Source organism: Choristoneura fumiferana, chromosome 12 (assembly GCF_025370935.1).
Source record: "Choristoneura fumiferana chromosome 12, NRCan_CFum_1, whole genome shotgun sequence".
NCBI classification, from domain to species: Eukaryota; Metazoa; Arthropoda; class Insecta; order Lepidoptera; family Tortricidae; genus Choristoneura; species Choristoneura fumiferana.
In genome coordinates this window covers 14,278,820-14,295,070 of record NC_133483.1, presented here as the reverse complement: position 1 = coordinate 14,295,070, position 16,251 = coordinate 14,278,820, and the positions used below count along the sequence as shown (strand labels likewise).

Below are 16,251 nucleotides of genomic sequence, written 5' to 3'. Positions count from 1 at the left end.
GGAAAAAGGAAAGAGGAAAAAAACAATCGAATAAAACGGGAAAAATCCTCGAGACTCCATCAACAATCTATTTACTTACATACCTACAATTTTGTACGGAACCCTCGGTGCGCGAGTCCGGTTTTTTTATGGTATAGGGGGCAAACGAGCAGGCGGTTTTTTCAATACGTTTTCAATTCAACAGTGAAGTATTGAAATTTAAACATAAGTAAAAACGTTGAGAAAGCCTACAATTGTATACATGTAAACTTGTAACGAAACTTTTCAACTAAATAGGAGTTAAAGCTGTAGTTTTTGGCAATACCTACAAAGATTTGTACCATTTTAGAATTGATTTTGGTGGAGTTTATAAACTTGATATTTTTCCTACATTTAAAAAAAATACGTTAATCTCACTATACTTAGTTTGGATAGGTAGATATTTAACTAAATGTAAACAAACTTCAGCTGCCAGATTTGGTACATTCAAGGATTTAAAACATTTTACTTATCTATCATTGTAATACCTACAAAGTAGACTAGTGTATTTCAATACAGAAATGTAAATGTTTAGATTCAATATTTAAGACACCAATTGACGTTGTTTTGTTTACATTTAGTTAAATATCTATCCAAACCAAGTATAGTACTGGTACGATTATACCTAGTAGCTTTAACTAAGTGAATCCGGTGGGGTAGGTCCTCCTCACGTCTCCCGAATCTATTTAGAAATACCTGTTACCCGCGACTTAATCTGCGAATAATTTATTTATCGCTGTCCCACGGAAACGGATAAGGATTAGGAAGGGTTAGTGAACAAATACAAACTTGTATCAAACTTTATTTTGGTAAGTAACTACGAGAATACTATGATTGTGGAACAAAGCACTTTCTCGTAGCTTGACTTTAATTTGTACTAAAATTACATTATAATATTAAATCTTAACCTAGCAGCAACTTTTTGTACGTACTCTTATCATATAGATAACAAATGACTACCAAACACTAGTGAGTGTTAAGTATAAACAAATACTACATTATGGAATAATACACGTATAAACATCTGTTATATGAAGTAAATAACGAGGCGAGGTGATTGACAAACGCACGTAATTAAATGCATGTATAATATAAAACAAAACATCTCAGTAAGTGACAGGAAAATTTAAATCAGCGCACGATAAAATGACGTAGATTTTTTTTAAACGAAAAAAATAATTTTATACACGATAAAACATAATGCAAAAAAATTGTTTAAAATTTTACGTTATATGACCTACTGACCAATCAAAAATACCTACAAAGGTAATAATTGGGTCCATCCGATTCACCGATAAATACGGCATCTTTACATAGTGAATATACCTAGCCATCTGATAGGTAGGTATATTAAACATAGTACAACCTTGTCGTGGAGCATTTATTTAGTATGAAATAGTTCTACACGTATTACATGTCGAACTTTCAGCGGATACTTTGTTTTACAGATTACGCATTTGTCTTCACTTCTACGATGTGAAACGTTTGCAAAAAATATTACACATATGAAAACATCTAACTACTAACTAAGAAGTGGAACTGTTGCAAGTAAGTATATCTTCTAAACGCCGATTTACATAATTTATCACCAAATCTTTTTTGCTTACAAAAATAAAAAGTCTGCAGATTGCTACGGATAATTTTGACTTCAACAAGAGCAAAGAATGGATGAAAGATACCTACATCCTCAACTTTCAGGACCAACAGATCACTTTATTTGGAAAAAAGATGCCACTGGCGTACATACGTGTATGACCTTGAATATTTGCCTTTTTCAGAGTAGGTACAAAGTGAAATATTGAGTAAGCTTTAAGTACTAATAGTTTCACTTTTGGCAAACAGAACCGGCGATAGCTTCAGCTGTGTCAATGCTGAATATCCTAAAGTTGATGTCTTTGGGGTTCAGAGATTTGTACAAGAACCGGGGGAGCTTGTCGGTGAGCAGCCAGAGAGTGCCTTCGTTGTCCACCTGGAAGTTATTAAAATACAAAGACATAATTAATATTTGGTATGTTGATAATAATACTTAAGTTCCTAAATCACTTGAAAAAGGCGGAAGATAGAGACTTGGAACAAGCTGGAGGAGGCCTACACCCAGAGAGGGATCCAAATCTACGGAAACTAGTACTAACACAAATAACTAAACTAAGGAATTACTAACAATACTAACAAATCTAAATTGGAAAAAACGCAAGTACCTATCGAGACTACTGTGTTTCTAACCGACTTCAAAATAGGAGGAGGGTCTATGTGCCAATGTTTGTATTTTTTTATGATGTTCACCCATGACTCAGTCAATTGTGGACCGATTTTCAAAATTCTTTTTTTATTCAAAATAATACTTTTTGAGGTGGTCCCATTGTCATCAAATCAAGATCGGATGATGGGATCTTAGGGAAATCGAGGGCAAACCTCAAATTTTATATGCGCACCTATGGCGACTTTGTCATTTTTAGTATTAAAATAAGCATTTACATTCAGAAAGTATCATTTTGTAAACTAGACCTGATGAAGAAGACCGTAGATGACCAATGGAACTCGTCAAAGCTAAGTAATGCTCGCTCGTCTATAAACCTAGATAAGCGACTAAGAAGAAGCTTTAAGTTAATGATTCTTTCGAACTGAGATTGGTTTTTTGGAATCTTTTTGTATTTTTTATTTCAATTCCAATTTTTTTACTTTTACGGTCATCCCGTAAAACCTAAATTGAAAATACAAACTGAAATATAGATGCACAGAAAAACCAGAAAATAAGACCAGCACTGGGAATCGAACCCAGGTCCTCGGCATTCCGTGCCACGTGCTATACCGCTACACCACGAACTGATCTGATGCTGAAGCCGGAAGGTAGGCAACGGAACTCTGTTATAAAACGACGTAACTAAGCCGTGTTTCGGCTTAATGAAATATTTTTTTTATTTTTTTTGAGTCGGTTTTACTTTTTTGTTAAATCTAGTTTTTGTTAATCTGAACAATAAAATGGCTTTATAAAAAAAACGCTTCACTACCAACGCAAGTTAGAATAGAATAGGGTAGAATAAATTCATCGATAGAACTCAAATATCAAATATTCAGCTTCAGTCAGTCAATTTTATAGTTGATAATAATGTTGGTTGAACATTATGTACTTATATCGTATTAAGAACTAAGAGAAACGGACTAAAAATTAAAGTCAACGAGATGAAATACATTTCATTCTTGGCTGGTGCGCTATTATTAGTTTCATTTTTAAGGTTCGTTAGTCAACTAGGAAAGGAACCCTTATAGTTTCGCCATGTCTGTCCGTCCACGGTTAAGCTCAGAGACCGTTAGTACTAGAAAGCTGTAATTTGGTATGAATATACATATCAGTCACGCCGACAAAGTGGTAAAATAAAAAAAAAAACAAAAAAAAGTTTTAGTTCGTATAGACGTAAAGTGGGGGTGTTTTTTTTTTCTCGACTAACCCTATAGTGTGGCGTATCGTTGGATAGGTCTTTTAAAACCGTTGGGGGGGCAGCTTTCTCGCGCAAAGAATCTCAATCGCAGTTCAACGCGGGAATGCTGCCTTCGTGATGGGCACCATGCCAAGAGGCCCACCTCTCTTTGTTAATTAAAGTTTTAGTTTTAGTTATTTTAATTTAATGGTAGTTTTAGTCCATATATATATCCATATATTTCGTATTTTCTGAATATTTCTTAATAAATTATTATTTATACTAAGATGCTTTGAAAACTGAGTTAGTTGATATTGTCACCAGATACGAGCATCCTAGGTAGTATCACTTTTTCATCATTCATTGCAAAGTAGAGGAACCATACACAGTGTACCTAGTAGCAGTTTAAAACATTTTTTTTTTATTTTGTCTATGAACCGTACCTTCAAGTCGTTAGGGAACTCGTACAGAGTGGGATCGCTGAAGAGTAGAGGGTTGGTCTCCGGAGAGTACGGCTTGTTCACATTCCAGCAGCCAACACCGTCTCTGTTCACCTGCACAGTAAAAATAAACATGTTTTGACAGTGCTTACGTCAATGTTAATTAAAATACTGACGCTCATGGGATCTGGCACTGACGCTCAAATTATTTTCATACAAAATTTCTTTTTTTTATGTAGATCTAATCTAAATCATAGCCCTACTTGCGGGCTTCATCCGATTTCAAACAGTCGGGTGAAAATAATTCCGATTTGAAAAAAAATATGGTTGTCTGTTCATTTAATCACCCCTAACCTCAACGTATGCTAATTATTACCCGACTGCCCAAAGGAGGGTTATTTTAAATACATACATACAATTAAACTTGTTTGCTAATGTCCTTCGGGACTCGAAACAGAAGACCGTTTTTCTTTTTCTTTCTCATATGAATCTTCAGGAAAACGAAGAAAACCAACGAGTTCTGACTGGAAGTTCGTCTTAAGTCGAACTTCACCGGTCTGATAATAGAATGAAAGGTAGAAAATATATTAGAAATGGGTTTGCTAAAAAAACCTGGACAGTTTATTTTTTAAATATTTATATGGTTTTTAATTAATATCTACCTACCTGTATATTGTATATATTTTGTTATTATAGTATCTAGTAGGAAATTAATATTTTAAAAGTAGACATATTAGTCTGAGATCCGAACTTAAATCGACCTTCCTGGTCTGATGACGGAATGAAACGTATTTTATAATAAATTTAGTATATTAGAGAATACATTAGGAATGGGTTTACTAAAAAAATCCTGGATATGCTATTTTTAATTATTTTATTAAAAAAATATTTTTAAAAATAATTAAAAATAGCCTGTCCAGGATTTTCTTAGCAAACCCATTTCCAATATATTTTCTAATATACTAAATTTATTATAAAATACGTTTCATTCTAAACAGACCGGTGAAGTTCGACTTCTAAATAAGCTTCTATCAAGTGTAAATACATATTTACACTTAATAGAAGCACTACTACTACTATTACTATCAGGTAAGATAGGGGTCAATTACGGTCAGTTACGTAAAAAAAAAGTTTTTTTTCTTTACAAGGGACCTTCCAATACTTATCCTTTTATCACGTAACTGTATAATCAATTAAATTATACCTGGTACTGCACTTATATGTATAAAAACATCCAATCAACACGAAGAAAAGAAACGCTATTCAAATTAAACATTCACAGGCGAAAAAAGATTTCGCTGACAAAACAGAACCAGAAAAGAATGAAACCAAATGACCGTAGCAAAAACCGGTTATTTGCATAAAACTGCAGTGAGTAGGTATTGCGTCACTTTCAATGTCAATGCCATCGCTGGTATTACTCCGTGAGCTCGCACGAACTGATTACAAAATAGATTGTAATAATTATCTATTAGTATTCCTAACTAGGTAACTATTATTTTTACACGGCAGTGAAATTGTATTTATTACCAAAATATTCCATCACACATTATTAACAATAAGATCACAAAATTTATGTAGGTACCTAAATTGGAAAATTAAACCATTAACAAACACAAGTTAGGTATAAAGTTTTTTTTAAACATCCACTCGTATTATTACCTACCTACTTACGAGTATAAGCTTTTGTTCCTGGCCGCACTATTTGTTAACTGGTTGGACTTATGACGTTGTAATTTGTATGCCATACTCGTATGTACAGTCACCAGCACCAATATAGGTATGACACAACAGAGTATGTATAAATATGAATCATTAGTAGGGCCGGAAGTACATGCCAGATATTTTTGCACCCTCCGCTTATGCAGATATTAATTCAGGTGACTGTACAGTACAAGCAAAGACAAAAATCCTCATAACTATTAAACTTCCAGTCAATCCAACCACCACCACCACAAATGGGTGAAATTTACTAGCCAGATTTAATTGCCTGAACGGGCAGTTAGGGGATAACCGCTGGGGGACAACCGTTGGGGGAGAAAGGTCTTCGAGTGGCGACCTCGAATCGGAAGACGAAGCGTTGGCAGGCCTAACTAGGTGGACTGACCACATCGCGAGATTTGCAGACTACCGGTGAATGCAACTGGCGAGTTGTCGTTCATTGTGGCGTTCTATAAGAGGGAGGCCTTTGTTCAGCAGTAACTAGACGCCTTCCGGCTGATGATGATGCCTTAACTACAAAAGATTTGCAAGTCTGGAAATTTAGTATATAATCATCTTTATGGATCTGGCCCACTTCTGGATCTGGACACACTTCCATCTCACAATTTGATGCCACTGGCCCACATTTGATGCATTTGGCCACAATGCTGAGAGTGCTGCTCAAATTCACATAAAAAATAACGAGGTTGCGATAATCTTTGTTTTGAAAAGTATCTGCTTAAGTCGGTGCAATGTTTTAATTAATTTTATGACAAAAAGATCCAAATTAAACGCATTGTTATTTATATTATTGTGGGACGCCTTTAACAACCGAATTTCGTTACGCTGACGCTGTTAGCAATTGTTTCACATTATTCAAGGCGTTTATACGTAACTGAAAGAAATGACGTGTTGGTAAGCTGTATCAAGACTGAATGGTTAGCAAAATAAAAATACTCGTACTAAAGTGAGGTCGAAAAATATAAAATTTTGAATTATTGATAAAAAGCTTCCACTAGCTATTTATAAACTGTTTGAAATTTTAAGTGCTTTAAGAAATATTTATGTACCTACTTTATTTTATATTCAAGAAGATTATAATGGTTAATAGTTGTTCTTACCTGTGTGTAGAATAGAACGTTAGTCTTGGGATCGTAGAAACTGGCAGAAGATTGCGTACGCTCTCCTCGGTCACCCAATAGCTGTGAAATACGAAATACAAACAATTACATACTTTATTATATTTTATCCCCGTTTGTTTACATTACAATGGTTAAGAAAATCAACGTTAGGGCCGCGTCCGCCTATAAATACGATAAGACCTTGCATTCGATTTGTCGCGAGAATTGTGTTGCATTGTAAAGTTTTAAACTACAAGTTTAAACCTACTTCTATTGGCGTCGAACTCAAAACTATGTTTGTGTATTTACTTAATTGAGTATTTTAATTATTTATCGACAACTAGATTATGCCCGTAGTGCCGCGCCCGTATAAGTGAAAAAAGCATTGAATAATTCCCTATCCAGATAGGATTAGGCAGACTAATTTTGAGTCTCTAATTCCAGTGGTATAAACTATGCGTTTAGTTAGGTTGTCTATTAGGTACAGTACTATTTTATCTGTCTTCTTCTAAGTCGCTACACTTTTGACTGATTGGTCGTTGTCGTCGTTTTACATAAGAAAAGGTGGAATATGAACTTGATGTCCACTTAGTTGATAAAGGCCGATCGGACAAGTTTTTGCGATGCAGACCGGAAGTTGTATAGCAATTCACCTTTCAAATAATTAAACATGTGTCCTTCTTAGGTCAATATAGAACGAGCCTTCTCCTTAAAATATATTTTTTCAATTTTATAAGCTTACAAAGATTTTAACCCTTTTCCAGGCATAGTGTACCTATATAGTGACCACATAAATGTACACAAATATTTGACCTTGCTATATTTACAATATGGTACAAAATCAATTGAAGTTATTAAAAATTATAATTGTTTTTAAATTAATCCGTCATAGGTAAACAACATAAAACTTTGATTCATTTTGTTGTAGCGTACCTAAATTAGCGGGGCCTGGGTAATGTCTTAATGCAATTAATTGTTTCATTGTGGTAGTCATTATGCGATGCTACCTATTGCAGTATGTACTCCACTGACTTTTTGACCCTTTGGACGACCCTTCGCCCTTTCACACTGGAAGAGCTATAAATACATGTTTTTTAGGGATCTTTGGCAAATGACTCTACTATACAGTAGAGTAAATAGCACATACTAACTAATATATTTAGAAAAAGTTACAGATCGACTAAAACTAAGTTGTAAGAGAAATGAAACGGCTAAGTGACAGATATTTAAGATTGGTTTTCGGAGTCTTTTTGTATTTTTTATTTCAACTCCAAATTTTGTTACTTATACGGTCATCCCGTAAAATCCATATCGAAAATACAAACTGAAAAGACTCCAAAAACCAATATTAATTTGATTGCTTAATAGCGACATCTCTTGTTCGGGTGAGCGGTTAGTTCCGATGGGGTACTGAAAGTTTCTCGATGAGGGCTAAAGCATAGATGTCGCTAGGGTCGCTGCTTAAGTGAATAAATCAGAAACAAACAAGCTGAGATATATGGTGCATAGGAGGAAATTTGTGTCCGTACTCCTGTCCAGTGGTGGTGTAGCGGTATAGCACGTAGCACGGAATGCTGAGGATCTAAGTTCGTTTCCCAGCGCTGGTCTCTTTTCCTGGTTTTTCTGTGCATCTGTGTTTTAGTTTGTATTTTTGACAGATATTTACCTAAAGAAAAGCTTACTTTAAACTAACAGAAACTTATCAACCGTTTATGAAAAGAATATGGTTTCGAATATCAGCCAACTTAGTCACTACTCGATCAACAACAATCGAGTAGTCGGATATTTCTGTAATATACACTCAGATAATATTTAATTCTTGTTTTTTGTTATGATTTTCGTGACGATAATGGGTATCAGTTTATCTGTAATTTCTTCAAACAATTTTCCCTTGTTTTGTGTATACGTTCAATGATGAATTGACGTATTGGCTTACCGATGGGTACATAGACGTAGTGACTATAGTAAAGTAAACCTCATTTGTATTTGATTTAGTTCGTGGGTCCAGATGAAGCAGGCTTGAATAGTCAAGTAGTCAACGTGTCGTAACCAACAAGCTTAACAGTTACTAGCATTTAGTATTCGAACCTTGAAGTCGTGGAACGCCTCGTTCTTGTCAATGTGTGTGTAGTTTCGAAGCAGTTCCGTTGACACGCAGAACTCCTTTGTGCTCGAGAACGCGTGGAAAAACATCGTCCGGTAGCTACAATTAAATAAAATACCGAATAAACATAAAAGGTCCTCTACTCCTCCAAAGAAACTTTGGCCTCCAGGAACCAAAGACGTGAAGATTCGTGATATTTGATGACTAGAACTTTTGATGAACGAGTTTTCGTAATGTTGGCTGTTAAAAAATGTATTATAGTATTATTAAGTTATTATAAATAAACACATTTTTTAAGGGATGTTGACCATGACTGATTACCCGTAATGAGCTCCCGATATTTCAATGCAGTAATTATCCATAAATAGTTAAAAACCGCTGTAAATATACAAATACAAATGTAACAACATTAAGATTTTCATAGTAATAATAATAAGTGCGACAAGAGGTCTAAAAGTGATCGAAATTGGTGGGACGTAATTTATATATAGAAGGGCCCGGAGTAGGGTGATTAGTTTCAATTCAAGAAACAATGTAGCACTTGATTCAATTATTTTATTTTGATTTGTTAGCGTGATAAAATAAAGTAGCGATACGCTTACTTACTATAATTATGCTAAATATGACCAAATAAAATTTATTTAGGTACTCAGTTTTAAACATTGTCTTTGTTTACAAACGCATTGCTAAGAATTTGCTTTGCTCTAGACTGGTTCATCTTTTATTGTTTTCAAGTGAGAAAGACGAAAAGATGACAAGAGACAATAGCACTGATACGAAAACAATCGTAATACATGACCCTACTTTTTGGTTGCAGTCGGACAATTAACGATAACATTCACAAAAATCACTGCCAAATTATTATCTTATCTCATCATGAATAAAATAATCATTGACCTCCGAGTTTTACCTCTAAATACCGTTTGTTTAATTTGTGGTGTATTCGTAAGTCAGCCAACGGAACCATTTTAGATAATTTCGGCTCTACATCCTCAACCAGTTTTCGAGGAACTTTTATCGTTAGAGTTCGTTTGTTACTGGCCACAAATAAATAAGGAAAATCATTCCAGATTGTCATTTGAACAAATATTTAAATACCTACACGGAAATTATTTCGCGTCGTGCACCTATTATAACCAACACGTACTCTATCAACAGTTACCTAGAAAAAAGCGTGATCAAATAATAGACCTATAAATAAGCATTACTTTTTTTCTGTAGATGTTGTACTTGACAGAAACTTTTGTATTCTGAATTGTGACCGAGGCTGTTCATGTATGTGTAAGAAAAAGCAAGGTTTCTGCGGTCTAATACTAGGAATTAGGATAGCCTAAATTTATAAAAAGCCTTGGAAAAAAATGTATTTTTGCACACGTTTTATTACTATCATTACCATCGCAGTAAATATTTTAAAAAGAAAATGATTACATTAACTTGTCCTTTTTTGTTTTGAAAATAATCGGGGAAGGGTTGTAATTTTCCACTAGGGCTTTTGTATTTTCATTCAGTTATATATAATTGATGTTTTTATACAATAATTATAACATAAAACGTGTATGAAAAAGGAACATGAAAAAAAATTACGAACGAAACTGTTGCCGTGTTCAAGTGTTGTCAAAAATCAATGTCTTAGTTAGAAAGTGACTCATTCATTTAAAATCTTTACTTTTTTATCATACTGTAGTTGTCTTATTTTTGTGGAAAAAGATAAAAATAAAGGAAAAAGTAATAATGCTCTTGTTGGTAAGTAATATTATTTTTCGAAGAGTATTTGCGTCATGATGGTTTTCACTACACTTTTAATTTCTTATGTATGCACTAGAAGTTTGCTAATTCCGATATCCTAATCCCATCCTAACATACAAGTATGACACTCACCCATGTTCCCTGGGCTCGGATAACGCTAAGGCGAACACACCGTCCGTCCAGTGGAACTCAATACCTCCAACGTTGTAGGACCCAGCTAAAGGTTCGAAGTGGAAATAGTGATGAGCAATGCGCCATGAATCGTCTTGCTTCAGACTGTAGACTACCACACCATATGCACCCAAGTCTGGGACATACGCGAATGCGTTGTCACATGTATCCTTGTCAACGTCGACGACCTGGAAATATTAGCATATTTTAATCGATTGATCGAATTTTAATTGAAATAGGCATGTTTCAGGGGTGGAATATTTATATTTTCCGAATTTTAAATTATATTTTTCTTTTAATAACAATGTTGTACATTGACATAATATAACATTGTACAATAACATTGCTGTTAGTAAAGTTAAATAACGTTTTTATTGTACCTAACTAAAGCCTGTTGCTGGCAACGCATGTTTATATTTTAGAATAGATTGTCATATTAACTAAATAACTATTTATTTTTCTCTTCCGCAACCACAGCTGTGAGGGCCATGATCGTATCGTGACAAGTTTTCTCATTTGTTATGTTTACAAACTAAGTAGGTATAATCATTAGCAAGCAGTAACTTGTTTTTTTATTAACAAGCAATAGCTAAGCTCATGATCTAAACAAACTCTTGTTTCGGAACTTTTAATTTATTATTTAATTAATTTAATTATAAAGCTAGAAGAGATGTATTTCATTCAAAATTACTTACAACGTTAGCAAAGAACGAGTCCTCTTTCATGTCAGATACTTTAAAGAAGTATCGGTGGATAAGCTTGTCCGTATTCAGATCAAAGATGGCTAAGGACGGTCCCTCAATTTGATTGGCGGCACCTAAAAATAAAAGTAAAGTACCTATCAACAAAATTGTAAAAATATAAAAATATGTTTTTCCTTGGTATTTTATTTGACTAATGTTACCCGATTCTTCTTTGTTTGTTCTGTTTTAATATTTCAATAGTTACAAGGGTCAGTTCATTAAATACCAATATCATGTTAAATCATATGTGTGCATATGTTAATCTAAATGTGGTCTAACTCCGTTTCATAATAATACTCATTTGAGGATGCAGGCGGTATTTTTGTATTCAGGTATAGAAAAAAATAAGCTGGAAGTTACCAAATATATCAGCTAATCCAGAATCCATGACCCAGAGTCTGTCACAGCTGTCGATAAACACTCTAAACACAGAGATAATAGAGCTATTAGAAGGCGCTCCCTTTGCATTATCCGGTACCAAATTGTCTTTCATTGAAGGGTACGGCTTTAAAATTTGGTCTTGAGCTCCGTCCACGTCTATGTAGTTTAATGAGGAAGCAACACCATTCTTCCATCTCGGCACTGTGATGAATAACTTGTTCTTCCACCTGGCCAAACCTAAAATTAAATTATGAGCCTGCACGAAGTTCCCGCTTTGGATAGCGTTTTCCCGATCAGCTGGCGAGTCCCATGCGTAGTCGATTTGTTTCCATGCAAACCGAAGCTGCGGCGAGACAGCTTCGCAAGTTGCCAGCACCGCAAGTGCTATCATAAAACTAATTGCCCGCATATTTAATCTGAAACAAAAAGCAAATGTTACCAAACATGTTATGCATATACAACGTGAATCAGATAATTGCGGTGCTCGTGATATGAATAAGTGTAGTTGTTTCCTTCAGGTTTTGGTATAAAGAATAGTTCTAACCGGTATCCTATAACAAACATAAATAAGCTCCAGCAAAATTGCCTTCCCAATATTTTTTTCGGCATTAGTAGTATCGGCCTAATTTGTTTACACGTTTTTATCAATGGAATTAACCATCATTATCTAAGGTGTCAAAAAATAACCTTGTGTTTTGTTCTTAGCTTCTTATTCATCAATAGTCAAGCCCTGCCTTGTGGTGTTGTAACTTGGTAATGACAGCATTGTGTAGCGGAGTGACGCTTGCGCTCGATAATAAAGATGGCAGGCTCACGTTTTTGCGGATGACTTGTGATCTTAATATTGAGAAACCACAAGTTGGGTGCTTTACATCAGCTCTTTCCTATCTGAGCAGATCAAGCTAGTTATGTATTCGGATAGCATGGGAACTGTGACAGCGTTGCATCAATTGCAAAACTCTCGACGTCGCACTGCCAGTGCTTTAAGACTTCAGTCGTGATTGATACTATGCCATTAATTAAACTAACAATGGTCGTCTTCACTGAAACATATCTTCTTAATGGGATCAAGAGGGGAGAGAACGGCGACTAGACGCTTTTTTGTTGCAGTCTATTCAAGGTCTAGCGAGCTAAGTATTTTCATAAATATTACGCAAAACATCAATTAGCATAATTTTAATAACACTTTTTTGCACAAAATAATATAATATATTTTAAGGATTATAGTAAGTTAGTTTAAGTTCTATTTTCATTTATTTTTGTTAATTATTGTATACACTGTTTGTAAATAATATAATATGGTAAGCTGTTTGACTTGCAACTTAGGACTTTATTGTTCTAAGAAATAAAAGAAAAAAAATGGTATAAAAACGTTGTGCCTGCGGTGTAGAGCTGTACATAAATCTGCTTATAAGAGATTAAATATTTCGTAAACCAGTTATGATTTGATTGTTTTATCCAGACACCTTCCTTAGGTTATGCCATGCCCCGATTGTTGGTATGTTTAATGTTTCATCATTTTTCTTCCGTATTTCTTCAATTATGGAAACATTAAAAGGTAATTGGTTTTCTCATAACTGCAGCATTTACATTTATGTGCCATAAAAGAATCATTTATGGATAAACAAACACAAAACTGTGTTGTAACGTTACTAGATTGTGCTGCAGTAGAATTATTTAAGATAAAATACTCGTACCTACAATCATGTGTGGAGAATTGAATGATTAATTTATTTTTAGTATATTATAATACTTTTGCTTCGGGTGTGAGACCCAAACATTTTGGCCAAAATATACATAGGTAATAAATATACATCCATTTTATTATAGGTAGTAAACATTCTTACAATTTGCAAATCTGAAAAACCTTATTATTTATTACATATTTATTTATAGAGTCTTGATTTATTTCAATCAATACAATACAATACAATAATAATAACAATCAAATAATAAATACAGATAGGTACTGATACATGTAAAAGACCAAAAGTAGGTGACGTGGAAAGGTGGGTAAGAAATAAATGTATACTTTAGTGGTGAAACAGGCCCTTAGTGTAGTTATTTAAGTGATTTAATAATATATATATATCTATTTGTGTGACTGTCGGTGGCAATGGCAACTTATTCCTCACAGAATCCCAGCTCCGTCTTCGCAGGCAAGAACTTTAATGTCCCTTTTTGAGCTTCTCATCCTTATGGAGACTGCACTGCTCTTATGTATGACTGAGATCTGTAGGTACTTTTACTTTTAGCCAATAAATTATTTGCGAATAAGCCTTGCCCCATTTTTCATTTATTTTGATGCTGTTTATTTATTGAGATTGTCCATTAATGCCCATAACTAATAATTTAATTTCCCCTCCCAATTACTTTAAAACCCATATTATCAGCTTAAACGATACACAGTACAAGTCAGAACATGTTATCAACTTAAATGATAGTCCATTAGGAAGAAATTATTATTATGGGTATTGCCCGAATTGAATACAAAAAAGTGGGTTTTTTGCTAAGTAAATTACTTATAAGTAATAAATTGAAGCATAAAAATAACCGCAATGATCAGCAAATTAGATTCACTTCTCCTTTGACAAGAACACACACACACATTATACTTACCTAAACCTACTTGTCTGTCTAATGAAATCAAAAGATATCGCTTCCACACACTTATACTAAACATCGCATTCTTATCTTAAACGGTGACACTCGTATGAACTCGTAACTTAACGGATAATAGTAAATTATAAAATATTTTTCACAAGAACACGACTTGCTTAGTAAGTGTTGCAGTAGGTACTATGTGAATATCAAGCTCGATAAGCCTTATTATTTTTAATACATGATAAACAAAATCAGTTATCTTGCTGCAAAATAGTCAGAGAGATGCCAATAAATAACGGATTTAACTAAACTTGTCAAAATATTCCCAATGTTAAAATAATGCATAATGTATTTTCATTTGGAAAAGTCGGTCTCAATCAGAATACGACGGAGCCCGAAATCTATCGATTATTGTATTAAATGGGTAACATTTTCGTATCCACCACCACCACCAGTCGCACCTTTAAAATTAAACTGAAACAATTCGAAATATTCGCAGTTCCAAAATAAACTTTAAATATAAGGCAATCTGGTTGAATTTTAAAACAAGAGAATTTCGAATTATTTCAGTTTAATTTTAAAGGTCGCAGTGTTTAGAGAGCCTGACTACGAAGCTTGAGGTCCCGGGTTCGATTCCCGTGTCGGGGCAGATATTTGTATGAAAAATACCAATGTTTGTTCTCGGGTCTTGAGTGTTTATATGTATTTAAGTATGTATCTATCTATATAATTATCCGTTGCTTAGTACCCATAACACAAGCTTTGCTAAGCTTACTTTGGGACTAAGTGAATTGGTGTGAATAGTCCCGTGTCATTTTTTTATTTTTTATTTTATTAATAAGGAACTGTATTATTTAGTGTCAAAACGGCTACAATGGGTACTGAAGCTAATTGAGAGAGTAAGTACGACAAATACGAACTTTTCTTATAAAATACGATGGAAACCATTATCCACGTCTGTAACTAGTTTTATCATAAGTATAAACTTACGCGTTACTGCAGTTTGTTGGACTGGTGACTTGTTGAGCGATGTGAGGTCAGCCCGACCGGTTCAGCAGGGCCACGAAGACAGACTAAACAGTTCGAGGTCTCGCCAACGTTTATATATTCGCTGCAACTTCACGTCTCGAACGATTCAATTTAATACATTTAAATTAGCGCGCGGTCATTTTAATGTAGGTAGTTTTAATGCAATAACTTCATTAAGAGTTGTTTAAGTTCCGCTAGTTTTTCGCGCGTTTGATTTATCGCACTTACAATATTTTCTTTAGTGGTTAAGTAAAGATACAGATGCAAACTTTTCAGCAGTTCGTTATGCGTTTAATGATCAACACGCTTAAGTTAGTAGCGGGCAAAAAGCACATATTACTTTTACAATCCTTATAAAGGACTATAAACAGTTAGGTACGCCTGCGATTAAAGTTGCGAAAGAGATTTCTGTACATTCTGATTGATTCTCTACCGCCACCACTTTTGTGGTTATTTTTTTATTATGCTCTAGGGAGGAAAACTGGCAAGAGGGTCATCTGATGGCAATCATCTATTGCAGGTGGTAGGACCTTGTACAAGGTCCGTCCGGATTGCTACCACCATCTTGCTCGCTAATCCTGCCGTGAAGCAGTAGAGCTTGCACTGTTGGCGTGGAGAGTAAGACATCCGGTGAAATTACTGGCACTTGAGGTATCCCATCTTAGGCCTCTAGGTTGGCAACGCATCTGCAAATGTTTATGGGCGGTGGTGATCTCTTACCATCAGGAGACCCACTTGCTCGTTTGCCTTGCCATCCAGTCGAATAAAAAAAATGAT

The 16,251-nt window shown here is 34.5% G+C and overlaps 1 protein-coding gene across 1 annotated transcript; it reads right to left on the bottom strand.

Annotated features, from left to right (window-relative positions):
* Window positions 1–804: 804 nt before the first annotated feature.
* LOC141433418 (dopaminechrome tautomerase-like) lies at window positions 805–15,543 on the bottom strand. Its single transcript, XM_074095450.1, has 8 exons — window positions 15,436–15,543; window positions 11,821–12,257; window positions 11,413–11,534; window positions 10,679–10,905; window positions 8,785–8,899; window positions 6,697–6,777; window positions 3,878–3,988; window positions 805–1,987 (listed from the first exon to the last, which is right to left on the bottom strand). Exons 2-8 carry the CDS (start codon window positions 12,248–12,250, stop codon window positions 1,844–1,846), a joined length of 1,230 nt encoding a protein of 409 aa, XP_073951551.1. The 5' UTR covers window positions 12,251–12,257; window positions 15,436–15,543; the 3' UTR covers window positions 805–1,843.
* Between the last annotated feature and the right edge of the window lie 708 nt (window positions 15,544–16,251).

Excerpts from the sequence above, each read along its gene's own strand:
- LOC141433418 (XM_074095450.1), bottom strand. The coding sequence starts at position 12,250 with ATGCGGGCAATTAGTTTTATGATAGCACTTGCGGTGCTGGCAACTTGC. Across the intron at positions 8,900-10,678 it reads TCCGAGCCCAGGGAACATGG|CTACCGGACGATGTTTTTCC; the intron begins GTGAGTGTCATA and ends ATTTAATTGTAG. Across the intron at positions 6,778-8,784 it reads AGGCGTTCCACGACTTCAAG|CTATTGGGTGACCGAGGAGA; the intron begins GTTCGAATACTA and ends CGTATTTCACAG.